The following is a 16,510-nucleotide window of genomic DNA, read 5'->3' on the forward strand; positions in this document are numbered from 1 at the left end:
AGGTTATAATCTAAAGAATTGCCGAAAGAGAAGGGCTTACGAAAAATCATACCAGCAAGATCTTTTACTATTTACAGCTCCTTAATTTGTTCAATATGTGATATCAAGGCGGCTTCCAAGCTTGGTAACATGACACCTATTAGTCTTCACATCCTAAATATGCTGATACTACTTGACCATATATTGTATTTTCACTAGAATGCTTCGGATTTTTCAACTGTCATATAGTTTTCACCAGATCCAATCTCAGAGGGCTTTTCTTTGTTTGTTTTTTTGGTCAAAGTCAGGGCATATGCTGAACTTATGGTGTTGTCCTTTCTAATCTGATCAGTTTGTTGGGCTAGGTAACTAGGTTAGTCTTTATTTTTTATGTTGGGTAATTTAGGTTGCATTATTTATTTATTTTTTTGTTACAAGGAGACCCAAAATGGCCTAACAAAGAGAGAAGCTAACTAGAAAACAGAAAATTAGAGCCTACAACTCTAGCATGGTCATTACCAGCAATATCATCAAGGAGTGTCTAAACTGTATGATGGGGAGATTGATCCTAGATAATTATTCCTCTAGAGAAGTTGGTATTATCTTTTACCAAAATATCTGCAACAAAATTATGTTCCCTATGAATGTGGTGGATCAAACAGAGATCAAACTGTGATATCATATCTTTGCAATTAGCACTTAGGTTCCATTAGTTCCCTGTCTCAATATTCATATATATATTTGTTAGTTCGCCAAAACTTTTGGGTACTGTTACGAGATTTTCGTTTATCTCATTGAAAAATGGTATTGCAAAGTCCACACCCAAAAAAAACAAAAAACACAATAGAAGGAGATTGTCCAACCACCACCTTTTAACTGGATACTTGTAAAGGACCAAAGTATTGCAAGAACAAACACTAATATCCTCTCAGTTTGTATTGTCATTACAAATCTAAATCAGTTCTTCTACTAAAAAGGGACCATTCTCATCCCCAGTCCACAATACTTTACAAAAAGGAAACATAATACTCTTGCTAGTTGCAACCTAGTTATACAATTCCCAAACCTACGTGTAAATGCATTTTACAGAAATCACACTCATACTATGTTCCCATTGTTATAAATATTCTGTTCTGCTACATCCACAACAATTTCTTCTCCTTCCTTCGATTCTTTCCGTCTCACACTTCCCATTGAACTCCTTTTCCCATTGTCATACGTATTCTGTTCTGCTACGTCCACAAAAATTTCTTCGCCTTCCTTCTCACTTCCAATCAAACTCTTGTTCCCATTGTCATAAGTATTCCGTTCTGCTACATCCAGAACAATTACTTCTCCTTCCTTTGATTCTTTCTCGTTCTCACTTACCATCAAACTCTTGTTCCCATTGTCACAAGTATTCCGTTCTGCTACATCCACAACAATCTCGTCTCCTTCCTTTGATTCTTTCTCGTCCTCACTTCCCATCACACTCTGGTTGCCCTTTCCAGGAGTTAATATTCCTCCTATGTGATTACCAGAAGCAGCAGCCTGAACTGCTTCTAGATACAGAACCTTTACCAAATTTCTAAAGCGGCGTCTGAATGTTGGCACCCTAGACATGGAAGCTATGAGACCCTGTAGTCTGAGATGAAAATGCTTGTTAGTATGAGAACTGAAGTCTGCTGACAGTGCTTCATGTGAACTAAAATAGGAGCAACATAATCTGAACCATGGAATGAAAACAGAGCGCTTTGATATTCTTGGTCATGTTATTATCATTAACAATTCATTTGTGTCGGTAGTTATTTCATTCCCAAAGACCTTTACAAAATCTCTGTTTTCAAACACCAGAAGAAATATCATACATGGAATAAGTAAGTGCACCTTCTAAATATGGCTTGCAACTGTGCCCTTCGGATAGGATCTGCAGATGGAAATTCAGTGCCATCCCACTCCTCAGGTGTTTCATTTTTGCATTTCATAAACACATATCTCAGAGTCATTTCTTCGTTCGCGTCCAGTTGCATATTCCGTATTTGCTCTTTCATGATCAACAATGGTCCAATGAACCAGTCGAACACTTTATCCCTTGGCCCATTTGACTTTGTCAACTCTACATCATCAGCTATGGAAATCAAATTAGAATATCTATCATTAAGGTCAAAGTAACTCAATAATAAGAAGCAAAGAAAATGAACGTATAAGGCATAAACATACATATTACCAACCCGGACGAACTAGACTTGGCTGACACAAGAAGACATTGTAATATCGACCAAGCAGGTAGTTTGATTCCCAACTTCTTACAGTTTCCCTTCAAGATACATTCTTCTACATCCTTGACATCTATCAGACCATCACGAAGGAGAATTCTACCATTAATCTCGCAAGATTTGAATAGCCAGCCCCACACCTGTAACAACAGAACTCAAAAAGTAACATGTACACAAGTGTAATATCTGTAAAACAATATTGATCTTGTTCTATTACTTCTGGCAAGTCCTTACCTGCATTTCTTTATACCGGTGGAGTGCCTGCTTCCAAATTCTTGATTGTTGCGACACAAGTTTTGATCTATATAAGGCTTCTCTACCGTTCTTCGAATCATTATTATCATTGTCACCAGAGCTCTTCCTCTCCGAGCAAAAGCTCATATTTCTACGGTATATCGGCCTGGCTGTCACAGGGATGTCTTTAATCAAAATTAAGACTCAAGCAAATTAAACCTTATTCCAAACTTCACTTTATTTCTAATATACCATTTCATTTCAACATGCAGTAACATTGATTTAGACTTTACAAGAGAGATCCGTAATGTACCTGGGAAAGCAGGATCCCTCCCTCAAGTACAGTAAATCATTTACATATTCATCATACAGTGAAACCACTGAAACTATGTAGGCAAGTCCCAGGCGGACTGAGTTTTCCTGGAAATTATATAGTTCTGTTCAGATAAACTTCAGCCCAACACAAACAACAAAAAGAAATAAAAAAAAGAAGAAGAAGCAGAAGAAGAAGAGTACCCACATGGCAATACTTTCAGAAAATATAACCAAACTCAATAAAACGATGAGAAAGCAAAAACAATAGAGTACCTGATACACAATAGCACCACTATATAGTCCTAAAAAGAAGCTGCAGAAGAAAGAAGCTACTACACCTCCAACAACTGCCAGAGGCCATAGAAGAATGGCAAGACCAGCAAATGGAACACATTCTGTTTCCAAGAATGGTCCCTCTCTGCCTATCAAGTCTTCTAATAGCCTCTTCCATCCTTTAAACAGCATGTATGGACTTTTCCATAGTGCAACAACTGTAATCAAAGACACGTCTGCTGGGACTCCAATCACACTCACCAAAAAACAACCCGGCAGTTTCATTAACCTAAAAGGCAAATTCCTCAGAAAATCCCATTTACATACTTTTCTAAAAATGAAAGAAATTAGAAAAAGTAAGCTTTCGTACTCTATATCCATGGGCTTTTCATTGGCAGGTATCTGTTCCATTAGTTCATCCATGTAGGAGAAGTAAGAGTGGAAGCAAAAATCTGTGAGATCCTGGACGATTATGCAGCTTCCTTTGATTGTCGACCAGGAACCATCCTAGAATAAGAAAAAAGTGAGAAACCTATCTGAACTGCTAAGAGCCTAAGACTTATTATTTAGTCAAGTAGACCATCACATAATAACATTGTGATTGGTTTGTAATGGCGCCATATTGCTAGAAACTGATAAATTTTACTTCATAATACCTTAAAAAGAGAAACCTAATGAATGCAATGTATTGCCATACACCCACAAACCCATGTTTACTTTTGGGTTCAGATAAAAAGATGCTTGTTAAAATGAGAATTACAGAAACATCAACACAAGTACTTCTTGCAGATGAAACAAATAGAGTCAAGGAGACAAGAAACATACTACAAAGCAGTGGTAGAACTTGTCAGGGACATTCTCGCCAACAGCCTCAAATGTCGCAAGAAGGGGAAAAAAAAACCCATATCCAATCCCACCTAAAAGACTCCCGACAACTCCAACGACCGGCCAAAGGACAAGCGGCGCCGGAAGTAATACCAGCACTAGAATCTTTAACACAAGTCCAAGCCTCTTGCTTCTGAAATAATAAGGACACAGAAGGTTGAAACCATGTAAAGAAGCACGCAGCTAGCATAAATAACCAAATCCATAACGAGATCGTGATATAGAACACGTTCATATATACATAACGAGATAGATTGGTGCAAGGTAAAGCGTTACCTTGCTACGCAGTAGTACGTCCAAACAAAATGTGCTATCCAAAGCCCAGCAATTACAGCTGAATTTCCAATGAAAATAATGCACAGCGCCACCGGTCCAATGATCGCAGCTATCAAACAAAAACCATTCCATCACTAATCTGACACATCAAAACTGAAAAAAACCTATAGATACAGTGCACATATATGATACAGTTAGCAACTGGGCATCCCGGTACTTACAGTGTTTACATAAAAAAATTGTTGTGTAATCGTAAATGTTCCGATAGATAACGCTCCGAATTAGAACGATTGTGTTGCATAACAGAGTAATGAATAAATAAAATGAAATGGTGCTTAAACCTTTGACGAGGCCAAGGATGAGAAGCAAGAAGAAGAAGGGTAGGAAGGAGATGAAACTCCAAAGCTGGGACAGAAAATTCACCGGAACCCCCATCAAATTAGGACACACACACCTTGTTCTGGTCCCTGTAATCTTAGGGCAAGAAATGAAAATCTACAGAGAAAAATAGAGAGCGTTTGTTCTGGGGCCTCGTTGATCTCAGTGGCACAGGAAAAGGTTGAGACCTGAGAGACAGAGAGAGAGGTGTTAAGCGCCTCTCCAGTCCCGAAGAGTTGCGTGGCGGGAATTCAGGACACGTGTCGAGCTTTGGAGCTCGTCAGGCGTGGAAGGCAGTCCGTGAGAATGTAACACCTCAGCCACGCTTTTGGCGGGAAACAACCGACTTTCCGAAGACTTTTGTCCTTTTCTGGTCCAAAAATCGGACCACCAAAAGCCCAAAGAAAAACACACGCGGCCCAAACCCGACCCGATTCCCACCCACAAACTTTGTCACAGTCGTTTCTCCAAAGGTCTCTGCTTTTATTTTTTTTTTCAAAACTCCATTTTCGTTTTGGGAAAGCGAGCTCTTCTTTCAAGTGCTTCTCTTTCGAGTGCTTTTGGGGTTGTGGAGGTGTTTGGAGAAAAATGGAGCGGTGGATTGAGCACTACTCTAGCTCACAGCAGATACTGCTGGTTGGGGAAGGCGACTTCTCATTCTCTGCTTGCTTGGCTCGAGCTTTTCGTTACGCTCCTAACATGGTTGCTACTTCTCTCGACTCCCAAGGTACATTACTGGTTTATACTAAGCCCTGTTGTGCAAGTAACTATTCTGATTTAGGGTTCATCAATTTGGACTAGTACAAGTAGCAAGACCCTGTTTTTATAATGATTTTAGGGGATCATTTGTAGTGCTACAAGTAACAATACCTTGTTCTGCTAGTAATTTTACTCCTCTACCATATTTTTTTATAATGATTTTAGAGATTGAGATGGTATCGACGGCAAAGAGAGGGAGGCTGAGGGAGTATCGACGATTCGACGGTATCGAGTATCGACGCGACGACGGCAAAGAGAGGGATTGAGGGACTGACGACGGCAAAGAGAGAGACTGGAGAGATAGGGCAAAGAGAGGGACTGAGGGACTGACGACGGCAAAGATAGGGCTGGACTAAAGAGTAAAGGCCTCGGTCCTTTAGGAGTAGGGTTGTTCACTTGTTTATATATATATTTTTATATTTAACTTATTATTATAACACCCAATCATAGACTGACATGTGGCAACTGCTACAGTATCGGGTCGGTTCGGGCTTTCGGGCCCTGAAAATATGGAACCCGAGACCGAACCGAAAATTTCAATTCGGATCGGACTTTAGACCGAACCAAAAATTTCAATTCTAAAACCGAACTGATTCGGGCTTTTTCACTCGGTTCGGGTCGGGTCCTAGGTCTTTCGGGTCCGAACGCCCAGCCTTACTTTTAAAACACCCCGTCAAACAAAGGGTAAATTCCTCCTATGGTACCTGAGGTATTGCTACTTGGACAGTTTGATACCCGATGTATTAAAGGGGACAGTTTGATACCTGAAGTTAGACTCTGTTTGACACTTTGGTACTTCTGTTAATTTTTCTGTTAAATGTAAGGATAAAATTGACATTTAGAATATATGTATAAAAACATAATAAAAAAACATGAGTTTGTGGGTTGATTGCCGTTCTTCATAATTTTATAGGTATGAATTAATGTTTATGAGTTATGTTGAAGGTGAAATATTCGAATTTTATGTTAAAAAAATATAATAATCAGATATTTTTTTTGTACTATTCTCTATGAATCCACTGATTTTTCCTCCAAAACTTGGATTTTTCCACCTCTTCATAAACACAATGCGATGATATTATTTGGTATCATTTTAGGTCTTCATCATTTTTTGGGTCATTTAGGAGAAAGTGAAAAAGAATTCATGCTTTTGGGTTATGTTAAAGTTGACATAATTTAATTTTATGTTTAAAAAAAATTAATTGTACGAGACTAGTTTCAATGGAGCACTCTCATGGGTGTTCACTATATGATTACTATATTTCTTAAACATAAAATTTGAATATTTCACCTTCAACATAACCCATGATTAAGCATTAATTCATACCTATAAAATTTTGAAGAAAATCAACCCACAAACTCATGTTTTTCTATTATGTTTTTATACATATATCATAAATGTCAATTTTATCCTTACATTTAACAGAAAAATTAACAGAAGTACCAAAGTGTCAAACAGAGTCTAACTTTAAGTACCAAACTGTCCCATTTAATACATCAGGTATCAAACTGTCCAAATAGCAATACTTCAGGTACCATAGGAGGAATTTACCCTCAAACAAACTATAAATACAAAGGAGGGAGGCAAATTTTTTTTTTTTTTTTGCACTTTAAAATAAATGGTGGGGTGGCAGACAAAGATAAAGGATGGGAAGTGGGTTGGTGAGTGGTAATGTGGTATACGGCAAAAGGCATCCTTTTCCACCATCTCCCACTTTTTTTTTTTTTGTGTTGTTGCAGTAGAAAGGGATCGTGAGGTTGCTGCTGCAAGTGATGTGATGAACGGAGCTGTTGCTGCTGCAAGTGATGTGATGTCAGATCGTGGGATTGCTGCTGCTGCTGCTGCTGGTTTTGGACGGCGCTGCTGCTGCTGGAACGGCACGGAGCTGTTGCGGACTTGTGGGAAAGATACGGAGCTGCTGCTGCGGGTTTTGGAATGGGCCGAACTGCTGCAGATTTTGGACGAAGCTTCTACTGCGGGAACGGCGCGCGGTGATGGTAGTGTGCTTGAGTGAAGATAACCAAAAAAAGAACCCGAAACGAACGGTAACAAAAGAACCCGAAACAAAAGAAAGCACGGTGGAACAGACAGAGTCCAAATTCGATCTCCGCTCTGATACCAAGTCAGAAAGAAGGTGGGAATTCAATTATATCATTTTTACTCCACGAACAGAGTATATATACATCAAGTCCTATTACAAAAGAATAATATTCCTAATATAATGGCATGATTTAAGCCAGTATTCCAGCATTGTCGGCCATCCAACATTTCAGGGTTGTCAGCCATCTTTTGTCGGTATGACTCACGCCAACACCTCCTTGCTTCTTTGACAGCAAGACGATATAGAAGACAGATGCAATTGCTTCCTCCTTTGTTCGTTAACAGCAAGGTTGTGAGGGTGGAAAGTTTAGCTGCCATGTTCTTCATTTCCTTTCTGACCGTGAGGATGTGTCAAGAGAAAGAGAGCACATGATAGAAAAGAGGAAGACCAAAAGTGAACCTGCAATGTTCATTCTTAAAAAGCATGCCTCCCACCTTCTCCTCTTTTCGATCTTGGTCTTGTCGGCAAGGTTTCACATCAACCCATATATAAACAATTAATCAAATTTTACCATTATGATTAAATAATATTTTGGACATCACATAGAGTAGAGTTTTGAGGTTGTTGGAATGCCAACACTTTTCATATTTACAAAGTGCTTCTCTTTTCAAGTGCTTTTGGGGTTGTGGAGGTGTTTGAACTTTGAAGGAAAATGGAGCGGTGGATTGAGCACTACTCTAGCTCACAGCAGATACTGCTGGTTGGGGAAGGCGACTTCTCATTCTCTGCCTGCTTGGCTCGAGCTTTTGGTTGCGCTCCTAACATGGTCGCTACTTCTCTCGACTCCCAAGGTACATTACTGGTTTGTACTAAGCCCTGTTGTGCAAGTAACTATTCTGATTTAGGGTTCATCAATTTGGACTAGTACAAGTAGCAAGACCCTGTTTTTATAATGATTTTAGGGGATCATTTGTAGTGCTACAAGTAACAATACCTTGTTCTGCTAGTAATTTTACTCCTCTACCATATTTTTTTTTTTAACCTCTAGCCCAATGTTAATTTTTGGGGAAAGGTCTTGGATGGCGACAACCTCTCAACCCTAAAGTTCAAATCTTTCCTCTTTATCTTTGCAAAGTTTCTAGTTTTCTCTTGTTTAAATTTTGGGGCTAAAAATGTGGTGTGTTGGAGCTTGGAAAGGAGAAAGTTTTGGGGAAAATTTAGGGGAAAAAAAAAACTAATTTTGGGGAAGGGTGGAGTAGTGTTTTGGGTCATTTTTGCTTGAATTTAAATCGGGGAAAAGAATTTGTGTGAGGAGCATAGATGTTTTAAGGTGAAAGTTTTGTTATCGAGTGACTAATTACAATTTGACTTTTCAGAATCTCTGTGGGAAAAGCATTGGAGCTGTGTGTCACACTTGGATGAGTTGAGGGGGAGAGGATGCCTAGTGTTGCATGATGTGAATGTGCATGACATGGACCTCCATTACATCCTGAAATGGAAGAAATTTGATGTTATCATCTTCAACTTTCCTCATGCAGGGCATTACCCTTGGCTCCGAGAGAGAGATAATCAGCTCATTCAGTAAGTGACAATTTTTTGCCTGTACTCTGTTGTGTGCCCAATGAAGCTCTACATTAATTGTATATATGGGTGGGTGGTGTTTTAGACTTCCATTTACTATGTAGAGCAGAGGCACCATAGGCTAATTAGGTTAGAGATGAAAGGAAATGTGGTTTAGTTGACCAAATCAAAAACTTTCCTTAATCAAATGAGATTTTAGTGACTGTCACTTCAGTTTCTGAATCCAAAAGTTTTGATTTCTATGCTCCAAAAATAGTATATTGCATATATACAGAGCTCAAGAATTGCATTCATTAAGATGTATCACCAAGATTAGTATAGAAAAATAAAATAAATTTTGTGAATCTGTTGCAATAGCATGATCAGTGAGTTCATACAGTAAGGTTTCATAACCAATTATGTTTTTGGAAATCATTCATCAAGATCTTTATTATTTCGATGCACTTCAAGTTTGTCACAGGTGGATGATATGCTGTAAATTTTTAACAGTGATCATATTTATGCACAAATAATGCAAGAAAATGGTTTCTTAGTGAAAAACAAAAACTGTTGAATTTCATCACTATCACCAAAGGGATGTGCCTTGTATAGTTTTGGGGTTACAGTAGGCTGCAGGTCTATAATAATCATTGCTCTGCATATGATTGCCTTTCATTAAATATCATCCATACCCTAATTAGTTATTTAATCTCTCTCCGCTCTTGGTGCTTGATTTGTGGGTTCAATGGAATAGGATGCACAGGCAATTGCTTAGTGGGTTTTTTGCAAGCGCCCGAGTGGTGCTTCGCTCTGGTGGTCAAATTCATGTGACAACCAGGGATGACTACCCATATAACATATGGAATGTGGAGGAACTTGCCGCTCAAGCAGGCCTGGTTTTGAGAGAGAAAGTGTGGTTCGAAAAGTCTGACTACCCTGGCTATCACAATAAGAGAGGCGGTGGCATTGACAGCAACAAGAAATTTCCACTGGGAGAGAGCTACACCTTCAAGTTTGTAGCTAAAACTTATTATATGTATTAGTTTGGACTTAGCACTGATGTTCTTCTGAAGTAACAGACTTAAGGTGGTGCACTTAGGCCTATGGAGAGAGGAACATGTTTTGCTTGCTCTGAGTTGACTCTATGGTAGGGTATTCTGACTAGTTGTTTCTGTGCATATGGATTTGCTCCTGATATGAACCATATCAGGAGTAAGCAGCAATCAGCGAGCTGTGAATCTGTCAAGAGCACATGTTTTGTGCATATGACTTAGTTAATGCTAATGCAGGTGTAGTTCTCCTGCGGACTAGTCTGGGTTTAAGTACATGATCTATACGGCAGGGCTGTGTGCTGAGGCACTCTATTCTTCTTCTTTACCTACATCATTGTTGTATGACATGCGAGGCTCACCTACTTATATGTTTGTTTCACACATTCTACCTATGAAAACTGATGGCACCCTTTATCATCTACAATGTCTATAAAATAAGCAGTTTAAGCACTGAATACAACAGGATAAAAATTAAAACTGGAACTTTATAAATAAAATAGGCCACTGAATCGAACTCGCCTAAAATAATACTAAACGGTAAACAAGATGAAATGCTCCATGATGAAACTATGGCAGGCAGCTAATGAAGACAGAAGAAGATGGGGCCTGCAAGCTGCCGACGACTGGCGATATCAGCAAACGACTGTCTCATTTCCCCTTACTGGTGAAACCAGAGTGTCTACATAAGGTTGAAGCAACCAGCCCGGATTAAAAAAGTCTCATGAACATACCTAATTCTCTTTTCAATAGGATAATATAGTCCCACTTTTGTGCAACTCGGACCTGAAGAACTCAGAAGTACTTCACCGGTTTGTGAAATAGATAAAAATTTCGAACCATATTTACTGGAAGAGTCTGCAATGAACCAAAGGGGCCCCACTGACGTGGCCAACTATGATCCACATTTTTTGTTGACCGGTAAGTCTCTGTCAATTGTAAGTTTTGTGCCGTGATGGTAAAATGAGGAGGGGTTTCTAGTATTTTCGCTACGGAAATATCTCCGAACCCAGCTTAGCTTCCTATTGAAGTCATTTTGCCTTGCTAATCTGTCATTCAAGTTATCTCTTCCCCTTAACGGAAGCTGATTAAAAGCAGAGAGAGAGAGAGCAAACCAATCCCTGCGCCAATCAGCCTAATTACCTCCGACTCCGACTCTGGGTCTCTCTCCTTCTTGCTAGCCGGATGGATTTTGATTATTGTTATTCAGTTTGATTTTGGTTGGAGTGGAGAAGAGAAGATATATGGTTTGGCAGTTGTGTTGGTAAGTCGATGACGGCAATTTGTAGGCAGCAATGGACACTTGGACCCCGAAAACCTCACCTCACCTCACCACCAGAGAGCAATTTCGTCTATACGGGTTCGTTCCCATATATATTCTCTAAATTCCTTTCCTTTTTGGATTTATGATTGTATTCAATTTATCTGGAATTTGTAGCAGTAACTCAATATGTTGTCATCTTTATACTATCTCATTTGCTAGGATGGTCCGGAATCTCCAAAATCTCCAATAGCAAAGTCTCCATCCCAGAACTCTCTTCGTTGCCAAAAGGAGGAAAATGTTTGCTGAGTCCCAGGTTGGAAGGTCCAGTTTCCATAAGCTTTTGAAGCCAAAGCCCCCACTCAGAGATATGCAATTACTCCTTATAGAATTGTTCTTGGTAATATAAAAAGTGACAAGGTATGTTTATTTACTTTGAATATGTCAAGCAAGTTGTTAGCGGATACATAGCTAAGCTTGATTGATTTATATTTTTGGGATGCTGGTTTGGGATGATACCACACCACCCTTTTTCTGGAACAGCTTGTTTATTCTGACAATGTTTGCTTGTTTAGAAGATTCATTGAAAGGGAATGATTATACAGTCATTTGTTTTTGTTATGTTACTTATGCATGTGTCGTCACACCCCAAACTCGGCGGTGTGACTTAAGGGGTTCTCAAGTAAAAGAGAAATTTAGAAAAAGACCAAACTTGACACAATTGAAGTGTAACCTTAAGGCAGCAACAGTTCTGCTCAGGGGATTTTGAAAATTAACCATTTGAACTCTTTCGTAACTATGATCTTGTGCTTTACACATTGACTGACATTACTTGATATTGTCATTGAAGTATTGGTTTTGGGTTTTCAAATTCCGATACATACTGTTATTACAATAAGCTGACAAGAGTTCTGGGTAATCATGTCTATTGCACTGGAACTAATAAGTTTGACAAAGAGTATAGTCCAGTAAAGACTTGACTTTAAAGTTTTAGAGTTATGTGAAGCATCCCTGATGGTTATTCACTTTTATTTTCTTTGCTCCTCAGATATGTTTCCAAATGATACCAAACTTAGTGAGAATGCTTGTCCTCTTTAAATTGAGACAGTTCTTGGAGACTCCTCCCTGTTCATTGCTTACCTCAGATTTGTATTATCACTTTTCCAGCCAAGAAAATTGGTATCAGAGCCTAGGTAGTAGATCTAATTAGATAGTGTCTAAGAGTGTTATATAGTCTAGTGACCATTGCAGCTTTCGTGCTTGGGTAATGAATTTAACTTTCTTGAGGGTCAGTTACTAGATTCATGATTTCAGTTTGATTGAGTTAATTTATATGATTGTGTGTCATCTGTTCAGAATGTGAAAGTGTTGCATAAAGACACCATATTAGCTTTTGAATTCTCTAGTTATATCTCAGCATAATTTTTGGTTATTATTTTGATTCATCCTTCAATATTGATTTCAGCTGAGCTATGTTTTCTTTAAAATTGGACATTCCAACACTTTCTCCAAACAAGTTTCGTCCAAAACAAAAAACATTTGAACCCACCCGTAGCTCCTTCCCAAAGAAAAGTCAGTCAGCTGGAATTTTGCAAAAACTGCCCTGCAGCATAGCCCTCTTTGGTATTTCTGTTTCTCAACTTATTGGCCTCCAAATATTCTGAAATTTTGACATATTTCTTTTCAGTCAGTTAACAAAGGATCTGGAAAGTTTCGTCTTATTTCGATGTGTAGTGAATTTTCGGTGATTAAGTCTGCATTTGGAAAAGTTCCAGCACTCTAAATGTCTCCTTTGATTTTCACTTGAGATTTGAACTTCCACTTGAATTATTTAACCTCTGGTTTTTGTGTATATTGAACTATATTTCCCAATGCTAGTTTCGAAACTGATTTCTTGTCATTTGGACTTCCAATGAATTTTTTTGGTGGCCTTTGCTGCTGCAATATTTTTCTAAAACCTGGCAGTTCAGTCTATCTGTATCCATCTTTTTCCTTACTTTCGTACTCCGATTTGCTTGAAAATTTAGTATGTCTTTCTTTAACATGGTTACTTTTAGTCTGGAAAGTTTCAAGTTCATTGCTGCAGAAATGAAGTTTTAGTAAATCTTCAAAGTTAAGTTGTTCATGCCTTAACTCTCCAACCCACTTATGTCTCCCTTTCGTTATAACTCTATTGAATCAGCTTTCAGTTCTTCATCTACAGTTTTCAAGTTCAGATAATGTATTTTGTTGCTTGATTAACATATAGTTTCATTTGGTTTAATGTTACTTTCATTTCCTTCTTCAAATCAAAGTCCATCCCGAAGTACTTCATACTTTTAGGCCAAGATTGTATCGATCTTGGTCTTATTCGGTCTTGTTCACATTTTCTCTTACTTGAGAACCCCATAGGTCATACCCGGGTTTGGGGTGTGACATGTGTATGTTCTGTGGGTACAGCTTATGAAGACACGAAGACGATTGGAGCTTCTTCTAGAGGATCTTCCTTGTTATTTTAGTCTAACGGAGTATTATGACACATCAGATGAAGTTATAGAACTCCCTCCCTCCCTCTCTCTCTCTCTCTCTGCAGACACAAATGTGCTGTATCTGCATGCATATAGACTTCTTATGTAATGTTCTCTCTCCCTCCCTCCCTCTCTCTCTGTGCAGACACAAATGTGCCATATCTGCATGCATATAGACTTCTTATGTAATGTTGAATGACAAGTTGACAACAATCATTTTTTTGCAGCAATCATGTGGATCTGGGATACTAGCTGATGGTCGGCTTGCTGATTTGATCTGAAGAGTTGCTACGTTTGGGATGGTATTAATGAAAGCTCGACTTGTGCCAGATGTGCTTTTATTTTATTGTAGAAGAAGTTGCTACCCCAGGCTGAGCTTGGCTTCCTTAACATAGGAAGCCGCCCCTCAAGAAGAAAGAGCTCTGCTGGAATTGGACATCTTTGGGCAATTCCATGGGTGTTTGCATGGACTCAAACCAGATTTGTCTTCCAGCTTGGCTTGGAGTTAAACCCCTTGTTGATCTTTTTGTGAGAGCATCAAACACACCAGCCATAAAGATGTATGAGAAGTTGATATATCTTTAAGTTACTTTTGATATCTACTTCCAGATTTTCACTTATATAAGAAAGAGAACAAACGTGTGAAGTCTGCTGCCATGAGTTCCCTTTTATGAACTGAATTTTAGCACATGTACTGAAATATTTAGTTAGTACTTCCTAGATGGAATAGATGCTTAAACCAGGTTTTGACACTTGCAGAGTCCCATATTGAATCTGTCATTCTTGCCGCTATGCAGACGTACTTCCTAGTTCCTATCTCTGCCTCATGTTTTACGTTCTCTTTTTACCAAGCTTTGTGGTTGTGACTAGGGAAATGTTTTGTTGGCAGGCCATCCCTTGGATGAGAAATTATAATGGTGTATGGGTGCTATATTTTTACATTTAGACTCATGAAGATCTATCAGTGATTGTCATCCTTTCCAAAGGTTTCTTTTAGGGTATGTTTCTGTGGAATCTGACAAAAGAAGAGAATTGTTTTCAACACTCTCAAGTTCAACAATGTGATGCTTAGAAGCACAAAATTGGTTCATAGATCAAGTGGTGACTTAGAATGATTTATTGGGAAATTCTTTACATTCCTAGAAAGACTTTTATTTCGAGCAGTAAAACATTTCAAAATTGTCATGATGTAATTTGGTCGGAATTTGCTTTCTCAGAATTCGCTTTTGGATTGGAGCAGTTTATCATACATCAGATGCATCCTAACATGGCTATTAATTCAAATTCCTTCATGACACTACATTTTCCCCTTCTGAAGTTCTGATGTACATCGAGGGCAATTTTCAACAAGAGCAACAATAAGAGATCTCAAGTACCTGCAACAAAAGCAAGAATAAATTATTGTATCACTTCCAAAACATGAATGCTTCAACTGATAACTAAATCACAATTTGACATTTCATCTATATTATTAGTTTATTACAAAAAAATAAAATGAACTCGGTGCACATATACGTCAAGGGACAGACGAGTTCACATACCATAATAGGAAAGATAACCCAAGCTCATGGAAGATATAATTTTGTAATACACCTAATAAACAAGTTAGACCATATTATTAGGTACATAAGAGTTTTGTGCGATCTAAAAATTAGTAACTGGAAATCGGTAAATTTGAGATTACTCATCTATTTATAGCGTATTAATAGGTACTCCGTAAAAAAAATTAACTTGATCCGCGGTCATTTTGACATCAGACAAAGTGGTCAACTCTTTATATACTTATACTTCCCTAAGGGAAGCTATACCAAGAGGAGATAAACTTCTAGAAAATTTTTAATTAGTTTATATAGCCCATACCCACGAGGGTGTGAGAGCTAATATATCGAAAAAATAAATTGTGAAGGACAGGTTATGAACATATTAGTTTTATGTGGTATTTAGGGTTTAGAGTTGACCTAATAGATCGAGACCCAAATGACGACAAAAATAGCTGAATTTTTTACCATAACTATATCTTCTTATCATAATAACATCCAACGGCCAATTTTAATAAATTATGCTCCTCCACCAAGTTTCTCTTGGAAGGTATAATTTGTTAATACACCTAAGAAACAAGTTAGACCACATTATTAGGCATATAAGGATTTTGTGCAAGCTAAACATTGTAACTGGAAATCGGTAAATTTGAGATTACCCATCTATGTATAGCGTATTAATAGGTACTCTGTAAAAAAATTAACCAGATTTGCCGTCATTTCGACATCTGACAAAGTGGTCAACTTTTTATATACTCATACTTCCCTAAGAAGAGCTATACCAGGAGGAGATAAACTTCTAGAAAATTTTAAATTAGTTTATATAGCCCATGCCAACGAGAGTGTGAGAGCTAACATATCGAAAAAATAAATTGCGAAGGACAGGTTATGAGCATATTAGTTTATGTGGTATTTAGGGTTTAGATTTGACCAAGTAGATAGAAGCCCAAATGACGACGAAAATAGCTAAAATTTTGACCATAATCATATATTCTTATCATGATAACATCCAACGGCCAATCTTGATAAATTATGTTTCCTCCACCAAGTTGCTCTTAGAAGGTACAATTTTGTAATACACCTAATAAACAAATTAAACCACATTACTAGACATATAAGGATTTTGTGCAATCTAAAAATTCGTAACTGGAAATCTGTAAATTTGAGATTACCCATCTATTTATAGCGTATTAATAGAA

At 38.1% G+C, this 16,510-nt stretch overlaps 2 protein-coding genes across 9 annotated transcripts; one reads left to right on the plus strand and one right to left on the minus strand.

Annotated features, from left to right (window-relative positions):
• Nucleotides 1-864: 864 nt before the first annotated feature.
• On the minus strand, nucleotides 865-4,755 carry LOC112189694 (uncharacterized membrane protein At3g27390). Of its 2 annotated transcripts, none has more exons than XM_024329047.2 (10): nucleotides 4,559-4,755; nucleotides 4,218-4,326; nucleotides 3,882-4,074; nucleotides 3,427-3,563; nucleotides 3,057-3,345; nucleotides 2,782-2,888; nucleotides 2,469-2,634; nucleotides 2,179-2,374; nucleotides 1,846-2,086; nucleotides 865-1,603 (listed from the first exon to the last, which is right to left on the minus strand). In XM_024329047.2, the coding sequence occupies exons 1-10, from the start codon at nucleotides 4,650-4,652 to the stop codon at nucleotides 1,078-1,080; spliced, it is 2,058 nt and encodes a 685-aa protein (XP_024184815.1). In that variant the 5' UTR covers nucleotides 4,653-4,755; the 3' UTR covers nucleotides 865-1,077. The 2 variants fall into 2 exon arrangements, with proteins under 2 accessions (XP_024184815.1, XP_024184814.1); XM_024329046.2 differs by having other exon boundaries at nucleotides 4,439-4,755.
• Nucleotides 4,756-7,045: 2,290 nt separating this feature from the next.
• On the plus strand, nucleotides 7,046-14,966 carry LOC112190466 (uncharacterized protein At4g26485-like). Of its 7 annotated transcripts, none has more exons than XM_040514099.1 (4): nucleotides 7,046-8,247; nucleotides 8,773-8,977; nucleotides 9,711-11,365; nucleotides 11,489-12,373. In XM_040514099.1, the coding sequence occupies exons 1-3, from the start codon at nucleotides 8,109-8,111 to the stop codon at nucleotides 9,997-9,999; spliced, it is 633 nt and encodes a 210-aa protein (XP_040370033.1). In that variant the 5' UTR covers nucleotides 7,046-8,108; the 3' UTR covers nucleotides 10,000-11,365; nucleotides 11,489-12,373. The 7 variants fall into 7 exon arrangements, 1 of the variants encoding a protein (XP_040370033.1); XR_005806085.1 differs by lacking the exons at nucleotides 7,046-8,247; nucleotides 8,773-8,977 and adding an exon at nucleotides 14,001-14,525 and having other exon boundaries at nucleotides 11,010-11,365; nucleotides 11,489-11,686; nucleotides 12,315-13,878; XR_005806084.1 differs by lacking the exons at nucleotides 7,046-8,247; nucleotides 8,773-8,977 and adding exons at nucleotides 13,706-13,878; nucleotides 14,001-14,525 and having other exon boundaries at nucleotides 11,013-11,365; nucleotides 11,489-12,459.
• Nucleotides 14,967-16,510: the final 1,544 nt, after the last annotated feature.

This window comes from Rosa chinensis, chromosome 2, assembly GCF_002994745.2.
Source record: "Rosa chinensis cultivar Old Blush chromosome 2, RchiOBHm-V2, whole genome shotgun sequence".
Lineage (NCBI taxonomy): Eukaryota > Viridiplantae > Streptophyta > Magnoliopsida > Rosales > Rosaceae > Rosa > Rosa chinensis.